We start from the raw sequence: 9,896 nt of genomic DNA on the forward strand, positions 1-9,896 counted from the left end.
AAAAAAAAAAAAAACAAAACAGATACCATGCCGGACAGCAATGAGAGGAAGCTTTCCACTGAATGGTACCTACTTTCAAGTCAATGAGGTAAAGTTGAATACTGTTTACACCATGTTTTCATGTTTTCATTCGAGGCTTGGTGCCACAACTAACTATAATTATTTCCTTTGTAGGTGTTTGCAGATCACGAGTCAAGCCTCAACCCAATAGATGTTCCAAGGGACTGGATATGGAATCTTCCCAGACGCACCGTGTATTTTGGAACCTCCATACCAACGATATTCAAAGGTTACTCATAGAACATATACCTCTTATAGTGTGATTGATTATATATTAACAGCTTTTCTTGTCCACCAGGATTATCGACACAAGGCATCCAACACTGTTTCTGGAGAGGTACCTATTCTTAAACTAACCTGCTGTCCTATCATCTATATTGCGCCATTGAAAAAAAGTAATGTAGTTTTCTATATAACATATATATGATTGCAGATGATATATGAACAAGTGTAACATGTATAAAACAAAATACAAGGTTAAAAATGTGAGAATGCTGGTAACAGTACAAAATATTAGGATTTACGGGTCCAGTGTTCGTATCAACCAATTACTTAGGGTAAACATCAAACAATTATCATAAATCTTGCAACCTTTTCATTCTTCTATCCTTTGGCCAACATGCGGCACGTAGAATTTTTCAATTGAACGGTCATCTACATGATATATGAGCTATTGTGTCTAGCCTATCTGAATACCCAGCCGAAAAGATAGAGTTTGAAAACATCTATTTTCACTCAAATCTATTCAATATAATATGCAGGATTCGTCTGTGTAAGAGGTTTTGATAAAAAATCAAGAGCACCCCGACCCTTGATGGCCAGGCTTCATTTTCCAGCCAGCAAATTGAACAGAGGAAGAGGTAAGACAGTGGATCAATAAGAAAACAAGGAGATGAAGCCCAAACCAGGACAGCACAAACAACATAGCGGTAAGAAAAGAACATCATTTAGTAACACAGCTTCCAACAATCACAAATAAGTTAGTATCCACTTGTAAATTCCTGTATGACACGTGATTAACAAGATTAGAATTAGTCATTTCAAGCTCAAGTCCGAATCATTCATATAAAACTAGCGAGACACAGCCAAGATGTATTTATTAATTTCTCTATCCAAGATGTGAGATTCCAGGTTCAATAGAGATTACAGCACGTCAGACTTTCAACCTATGAGCCTGAAAATTTTCATGAAAGAATTACTCAAACCATTCACGTCATTTTTAAATAGAGAACGTGGAAGTCTTTACAGAGAAATTTATTTAGAATACCTTACTCGGACCATGAAAGTAGCGCTCATCTACTGGTGCGCGTGACAATCCAGTAATGGTTGTATTCTAGGTTTCTACCAATGTCCAATTATATGCCATGTAATCTTATCCGTTTACTCGAAGAAGAACAAATGAAAAATCAATCGGGACTCGCACTTCAATATGCCATGTAATCTTATCCACTACTAACTCCGTTTGAAGACTATATCTCGTGAATTTCGAATGCCCGAAAATTGGATTGAGCACAATCAGTTACCAATTATTGAGAACGAAGCAAATAAAAATAGTAAGTGATATAGAAATGAACAAATTCTTGCGCAACTTCCTAAATAACCATTCGTTCAAAAATCTTAAGTTCGGCTGGAGTAAAATCGTCCTAATGGCACAGATATCAAATTTTTAGCGATCGAAATAAACAATGATGTAAGAAATTTAATTGGATTAGACGAGGATACGATTATCAGGTAAATTGATCACCTGTCAATTTCAACAAGAACATGAAGCGTAGTTATAAGACCACTACATTGGATGAAGACGCGTACCTTGATTCCAATTGTATGATCCACGTGAAAGCGTTGATGGAACTTGAAGCGCAACGGGAGATCGAACTGAAGAGAGAGCAGATTGAGCTAAGACGGTTATTGTCCATTAACTAATAAACAAAATAAAAGTAGTCGAGTTATGTAGTAGTGCACAGCTCTTGCGCAACTTCTTAAAAACGATCAATTCAAAAATCTTAAGCCGTTAGGCCTTATCGATCTTATTTTAGTGGCACAGACATCAAATTTCACGCAACAGAAATTGGAGAAATTGAATTTGAATTGACGAAGCAGAATACGCTCATCAGATAAACTGAACTCCAACCAAAAATCAACTATAACTCTGAACATCTTCTAAAACTACTATTTCAGGTGATGAAGCCTACCTTGACTCCGAAAATACGATCCAAGTGGCCGAGCAGATGTTATCGGATCACAGAGGAAGACCGATCTGAAGACAAAACACAGATTGAACTCAAATGGTTACCAATCGTCGACAGAAAACAATATACAAATATTCAAGTTATATAGTAATTAACAAATCCTGCACAACTTCCTAAACAACCATTAATTCTAAAATCTAAAGTTGTTATACTGGAGCAAAATCGTTTCAATGGACCTGACATCAGAGAGATTACAGATAATATGAGAAACTGAATTGAATTGGACGAAACAGGATACGATTGCCAGATAAACTGAAATTTGACCAATTTCAACTAGCGGTTCAAACATTGTTAGAGACCACTCTTTCACATATGAAGAAACGTACCTTGGTTGCGGATGTATGGTGCGATTGAAATCGCAGATAGAGATCGAGTCGCGAAGGAGATCGGACTGAGGAGTAAGCGTCAAGAGCCAAAGATGTGAGAAAGCGGAAAGGGAGGCAGTGAGAGAGAGAGAACGGGAAAAAAATGGCTGTTATTCCTTCTTGCCGCCAATTTTGTTTTATCCTTCCCGCTAGTTCTATTGATTTTAGTTTTCTTTTATCCTCTTTTTCTTTTCTTGAGCTTNTTTTTTTTTTTTTACTTAAACATTCGTGGGTAAATTCAATTTCAACCTGAATTTTTTTTCCTTTTTAAGTACACTTATCTCATCCTGAAGTTTATAGAGCTCTCAAATAGCCTTCCCTTAATCTATCTCCTGAAGTTTATAGAGCCTCTTGAATAGCCTTCCCTTAATCGAGACTCGACTCCGTTCTCTTGAGCCCTTTAATAAAGTACTTTTTGTTCGACACTCTAGTCACTTTTGACTAGATCTTCGGGACTCACAATTCTTTATTCGATATTTGAGAATTCTATTGACGTGACTAAGTTTAGGGCATGACTCACAATTCATTGTTTGATATTTGATGATTCTATTGACATGACTAATCTTCGGGACTCACAATTCTTTATTCGATATTTGATAATTCTATTGACGTGACTAAGTTTAGGGCATGACTCACAATTCATTGTTTGATATTTGATGATTCTATTGACATGACTAAGTTTAGGGCATGACTCACAGTTATTTATTCGATATTTGAGAATTCTATTAACATAACTAAGTTTAGGGCATGACTCTGATACCATGTTAAGGGACTCTCCACACGGGTACGATATTGTCCACTTCAAACATAAATTCTCATGGCTTTGATTTGAGTTTCTGAAGAGGCCTCAAACCAATGAAGATGTGTTCCCTACTTATAAATGCATGATCATTCCATAAATTAGCGAATGTGTGACTCATTCCCAACAATCCTCAACGTGGATACCAGTTTTATTGATTCTTTGTATATTTTAAGGTGGTTTATTTGGCGGGCGTAATAGATATATAATTTATTGTGTTTATTAATAGATATATAATAGATATAACACCCATTATAAAGATCTAATGAAATTTTAACCAAAACTTTTAATTTTTAAATTACAAAACACATAGCAAATGGCATAGACCGATTGAATAAAATGGTAGTTCAACAACCTATTTTAATCGGGAAGCTATCAAAACCACGCGCACGTGTAAACCCCACGCGGGAGTCTCGTAAAGAATTTCAGGCGCGTGGAATGGAAATGACTTCAGTCGTTACGAATAATCTTATTGGGCCTAATTTAAGGGTGATGGAGCCAACTGCGAATTAATATCAGATCTTCGGCAAAATAAATTAATTAAGAATTTATTGGACAAAAGAATATTACGAAAACGCCACTACGCATAAAAGTTCTGTATGGTTCCAAGCTTCTCTCTCCGACAGTCGAATTTCTGAAAGAGACATACTCACCGGAAAGGTGGAAAATCGAAGGGAGGGGAAATCTTCATCGCTTCGATGGTGGATTTTAGGGACCGAACGGATTCCAGTTGATCGGAATTCTCAGAATCTCGATGGAAATGCCCGGCAGGAGATTGAACTACACGCTTCTCAGTCAAATTCCAGACGACCAGTACAGTGGAGGCGTTGCTGTGGCTGGAGCCGGAGCTTCGACATCGTTGATAGAAACATCATCAGGAGAGGGGAAGAACGACAGGAGGAAGTTGGAAAGAGGATTGGATTGGGAAGCGGGTGGTGATCACAGGGCGGGCCAGCAGCAGCAGGTTAATTGGATCGGTAATATGTACTCAACGTTTGGTTTGCAGAGGCAGTCTAGTGGAAGCAGCTTTGGAGAGAGCTCGATATCCGGGGAGTACTACGCACCGACACCATCGACTACAGTGGCTAACGAGACGGATGCGTTTGGGTGTACGCACGATGATGTGCTTAGGATTGGAGGCGATTCGAGACCACAGACAGCCGAGATGGCCGCTGGGACTGGAGGATCTTCTAGTAAGAGCTGGGCGCAACAGACGGAGGAGAGTTATCAACTGCAGCTGGCATTGGCGCTTCGGCTTTCATCTGTGGCGACTTGTGCTGATGATCCTAATTTCTTAAATCCATTTCAGGATGATTCAGCTTTAAGGAGGTCGATTAGCTCTGCTGAGGCTGTGTCACATCGATTTTGGGTAGAAATTGTTTTCAATCCATCACATTTTCTAATCCGTGCTTATGGTTTTGTTGCGTTGACTTCAGTGGCTATGCTAATTTACATTATGTTTACTCTAGAATTTATAGTCTAGATAGCAACCAGATTGGTAACTGTCGGATGTCGTGTCAAATCCTGATTACCCGATAACGGATTGATGCAACATCTATTTTCTCCGCAAAATTGTCGATGAAGAATGATAGGGCAATAGTGTGGACCTCTGATGATACTCCGAGTTTGATTTTATATCTATACAAATAAAATATGATAGACTTTTGCTGTAGATGTTACTGAAGCAGCATATGCCATTGGTTGCTTCCTAGGAAAAGGCTTACGGCTGATGAAGTAGAATTGCATTATTGATCTAGGATGTGGTAACAAATGAAGAAAACCTTACTTTCTTGTTTTAACATCAAATTTATATTGGTCTTTGACATTCACATCAAGTACGTCTTCCCAGGGGCAACATGCTGTCTAAGCTAGAGTACTATTCACGAAGTGATGATATAAGTTTGGAAAACCGATAGGAATTTAAGATTCATGTTTTGTTTACCTTCTTTCCAATTTTTGTGGTTAATCTCTTGGAATCAATGCAGTAAATGGATAGCTATAACCATCTGACCTTTGTTATGTCAATATTTATTTGAGAATGGAAGTTAGCTATGGGCTATCCATTGTAGTATTGGACAGCCCAGCTGTTTGTCAATAGGTCGATTAGTTCCTAATTTATTCAAGTTGGCTGGATTCTACCCTGAGCCATGAAAGATTAAAAAGAAAAAACCGAGATTTGAATGAGCATTTCCACTTCAGTATGAAAATGGAACTATTGGTATATTTACATGTGTGGCAAATATTGAAGATCTGACCTTTTTTTCTTTGATTTATTGTAATAACATTGAGAATGTGGTAGAGGAACATATTTTTAGGTCTTGCTAAACAGAGTACCATTTTTTGAAAATGATGTTCTGTCGTGTTATTATATGCATCAGGTGAATGGCTGCCTATCATACTTCGACAAGGTTCCTGATGGGTTTTATTTAATCCATGGAATGGATCCATATGTATGGACTGTATGCACCAGCCTGCCTGATAATGATCGCATGCCATCAATTGAATCTCTAAAGTCTGTTGATCCTAGCACTGATTCTTCAATTGAAGTTGTTCTGATTGATCGGCGCACTGATCCCAACTTAAAAGACCTCCAAAATTGGGTCCAAAACGTTTCTTGCACCTCTATAACCACAGAAGAGGTTGTAAACCAGCTTGCTAAACTTGTCTGTAGGAGTTTGGGGTGAGACATCCACACTTACATTTGGAAACTTGTCTATTTCATTCAACCCCAATAACTTCCGTTCTTTTGGTATCAATAGTGGCTCAGTTTCTGGAGAAGATATGTTGGAGCCGATATGGAGGGAGTGTAGTGATAACTTGAAGGAGACCTTAGGCTCAGTGGTTGTTCCTCTTGGTGGACTCTCTGTAGGACTCTGCCGGCATCGTGCACTTCTTTTTAAAGTGAGATCCCGGTTTTGAGGCACATCAATTGACTTATTATAGTTTTCCTTCTGTATTGGCTATGTGATTCCTGCAGTCACTTTATAGTAGTTAATTTCATATATAATTTTCTGCTCGTTTAATGCATATAGCCTCTGGTAAATTCTTAATCTTGTATTCTTGTATTTTCAATTTGCATAGCTATTATTTGATATAAGTTGTCTTTTAGTTGATCAAGTGAATTAACATAGTTCAGGGTCCGCTTATTCAAGATTATGGTATTTGCAGGTGTTAGCTGACACAATTGATTTACCCTGTCGTGTAGCCAAGGGCTGTAAATATTGCTCACGCCATGATTCTTCTTCTTGTCTTGTTCAGTTTGGGCTTGACAAGTATGCTCTCTCTGCAATACTCTACTAGTTCCAAAAGAGTTTTATATTGTTTACTGCTGCATTTATTGACTATGCAGCTCAAACAACATATTTCAATTAAGCTGGTGCCTGCCATTAATTGACATATAATAATGCTATTTAGACAGTATTGTAATCTTCATCGTCATTGTGAAGATAATTCCTGTAGGATACTGAAATAGCCTTGGGATCCAATTCAGATCAAAATGGGGTGAGATGGAAGAAAACAAAATGACTTGGAAGCAATGGTTGATAAGTTTTTTTTATTGGTTTTACTCTCCTTTGAAATGTTTGGTTTCGACGTTATCACTTATAATGTTTTCTAACTCGTGCAATTTTTAGCTTTGAGATACTCTTTTAATTTTAAATGTATAGTGCACCTAACAGTGTCAACCCTCCTCAAATTGACCATTTCTTATTTTTCCTTGCTGATTCATAATTTTAGTAATAATTTATTGCCAATTTTGCTCTTTTGTGGCGATGAATGTTGGAAAGCTCATGGAACTGATTATTGTTCCTCGTTGTATTAATAAAGTTATAATTGGCTTGGTTAATTTTCTGTAGGGAGTATCTGGTTGACTTGATTGGAAATCCTGGTTGCTTGTATGAGCCTGATTCTTTGCTCAATGGCCCATCCTCCATTTTGATCTCCTCGCCGTTGCGACTTCCACGACTAAAGCCAGTAGAGCCGGCTATTGATTTCAGGTCACTGGCTAAACAGTACTTTTCAGATTGCCAATTGCTTAATGTTGTTTTCGATGAAGCTTCCTCATGTAATTACTCAGGTAATTATTTGACTCTTCACACATTAATTTCGGAACTATGAAAATCATATTTTATAATTTCATTTTGCATTTTTCTCTTTGGAAGTTCTTGTTGTAAATTATAACCAGATATATTTTATAATGTTCCTGAAAAGTAGAGTGTATGATCATACTTCTTAGACATTGGATGCTTAGGATCATCAGTTCATCAGTGGATGACATTACGCAGGGGCATTACTTCGGCTATTTTCAACATTTAGTTTTCTTGTAGCTACAGGTGTATTTGTGGGGGGAAAACTATTCAAATCTATATCTGGTATTAGTAAACCTCTAGTTTGTGCTTCTTCTTGTCTTGATACTCACTTCAAGTACCCATTAGATATCTGATGAAAAAGGCCGGTGCTGCACCGGACAAAGCTGTATATGTTTGTAACCGTCTAATCAAACTTCAGTATAGAAAGTCCAGTTATTTTGTGCTCCATGCTATAAAATTCTGTGAAAAGTTGATTGAAGGACACAGGGAATGATGAGAAATAGAGTTGTGTGATGTGAGAAAATTCTCGGTAAGGTTGGAGATAGTGGAAATTTTCCTTGTTACGAAAGGTATGATAAAGTAGATTTTGTGACTAAAGATAGCACTTACAAAAGGCTGCAGTAAGCATGCAATATTGCTGAATCGCATAATTTTTGTTATGGCTTGCATTTACGTTTTCTCAAAACTTCTATCACACTCAATCTTGCAAGCTTTCCCTGTATATTGTTTTTTTCATTGATAAGTTTTTATTCGTCACCATCACAGAAAATACAGTGGACGGAGAAGATAGCGCACTCCCCTTGTATCTAAAGCAGTTTGATAGAAAGTTCACTAACAGAAGCAACCAAATGCTTGTCCCTGGTGAAAATGATGAAAAATCCATTTTACTGCATGCAAAAACTTCGCAGCCTAATTCCCAAGACAGAGATTTCCAACTACTTAAAATGCGTGATAATTCTCATAATGCTATACAACCAACTGTGCTGGTTGAGGATTCAATCCCACTGAAGTACGTTCCACATATTAGCCGTGGAAGTGCGCAGTCATATTTGGATATGTCCCACCCAAGGATGGATTCTACTATGGACGTAAGGTTTCAACAGGGAGGTCAGCTAATACCAAGCACACGGAGTAACACACTTCCCCTTGGTGCAGAGGATTTGGACATTCCATGGAATGATCTTGTTTTAAAAGAAAGAATTGGAGCAGGTATGTGCACTAAATTTTTTATAAAATATGGACTTTTAAATATGATAACTTAGGCATAATGAAAAGATGTCAGTCTATGTATAGAATTCATTGCAATTAATCTTTTAAGGTCATTCTGAGCATATCGTTGGTGTAATTTCAGGTTCCTTCGGAACTGTGCATCGTGCTGATTGGCATGGATCGGTGAGTCATGCAAAAAATGGTTGATGATTATTATTTCCCAAAATTAGTCTACTATGCGAGCATGCAGTGTTTACTCGGTTTTGAGTCGAATATTGTGATGCATAATGCAGTTATTGTTGATGATTATTATCTGTTTTGCAAATTCTTAGAATATGATTTCTATCTTGCTCTCCTGTCAATACACTTGCCTTTTCCCATTGCATCAGAAGATATTATTAGGATGTAATATGACTATGCGTCATTGTAGGGAGCATTTTTGTATCTTGCAGTTCCTTTGGATGGGAATGGAAACCCTGTCTTGTTCTTCTTATCTAGCTATGTTTTTCAATTATTGAGTAATTGAAGATTTTGGTATGAAGCCTCGATTCAAGTGGTGCCTTTTCATTATCTTTTAATAGCTATATGATGTGTTCACGCCATATTTCTAAGATTTTATCATGGGCATGTCAGGAAGTTGCTGTGAAGATCCTAACAGAACAAGACTTCCATCCTGAACGTGTTAATGAGTTTCTGAGAGAGGTATGCAGTGGTGGAAATCTCAATTCTGTGTACTACAGGCACGGATTATTTTGTTGACTTTGGTTTTGTTTCTTTATTTTTGCATGATAGGTTGCTATCATGAAATCCTTACGACATCCTAATATTGTACTGTTTATGGGTGCCGTGACCAAGCCACCAAACCTGTCCATTGTCACTGAATATCTATCGAGGTTTTCTTTTACCATCTTTCTCCTAATTAAAGTTGAAAAAGTTAGCATCTGATGGAAAATGTTTGAAAGTTGAAGAATTGGTTTTATTTGCAGAGGTAGCTTGTATAGGCTTTTGCATAAGTCAGGTGTCAAAGACATTGATGAAACACGTCGGATAAATATGGCTTTTGATGTGGTATGTATATTCTAATGATTCACAAATTGTATTCAACATCCCCCCCCCCCCCCCCCCC

At 37.5% G+C, this 9,896-nt stretch overlaps 2 protein-coding genes across 2 annotated transcripts in view; both read left to right on the forward strand.

The window, feature by feature from the left end:
• LOC111791843 (protein ROS1-like) overlaps positions 1-1,221 on the forward strand; it is a 9,698-nt gene extending 8,477 nt beyond the window's left edge. The window contains exons 16-19 of the mRNA XM_023673340.1: positions 23-88; positions 175-289; positions 359-397; positions 822-1,221. Coding sequence (XP_023529108.1) covers positions 23-88; positions 175-289; positions 359-397; positions 822-940 — 339 coding nt within the window. The 3' untranslated portion in view covers positions 941-1,221. The remainder of the gene's footprint in view (positions 1-22; positions 89-174; positions 290-358; positions 398-821) is intronic.
• A 2,809-nt stretch (positions 1,222-4,030) lies between these two features.
• The window catches only part of LOC111790451 (serine/threonine-protein kinase CTR1-like), a 10,186-nt gene continuing 4,320 nt past the window's right edge, over positions 4,031-9,896 (forward strand). The window contains exons 1-10 of the mRNA XM_023671346.1: positions 4,031-4,842; positions 5,852-6,153; positions 6,233-6,374; positions 6,642-6,745; positions 7,328-7,548; positions 8,327-8,770; positions 8,913-8,953; positions 9,404-9,472; positions 9,563-9,663; positions 9,757-9,838. Coding sequence (XP_023527114.1) covers positions 4,228-4,842; positions 5,852-6,153; positions 6,233-6,374; positions 6,642-6,745; positions 7,328-7,548; positions 8,327-8,770; positions 8,913-8,953; positions 9,404-9,472; positions 9,563-9,663; positions 9,757-9,838 — 2,121 coding nt within the window. The 5' untranslated portion in view covers positions 4,031-4,227. The remainder of the gene's footprint in view (positions 4,843-5,851; positions 6,154-6,232; positions 6,375-6,641; positions 6,746-7,327; positions 7,549-8,326; positions 8,771-8,912; positions 8,954-9,403; positions 9,473-9,562; positions 9,664-9,756; positions 9,839-9,896) is intronic.

Source organism: Cucurbita pepo, chromosome LG03, assembly GCF_002806865.2.
Source record: "Cucurbita pepo subsp. pepo cultivar mu-cu-16 chromosome LG03, ASM280686v2, whole genome shotgun sequence".
Classification (NCBI taxonomy): domain Eukaryota; kingdom Viridiplantae; phylum Streptophyta; class Magnoliopsida; order Cucurbitales; family Cucurbitaceae; genus Cucurbita; species Cucurbita pepo.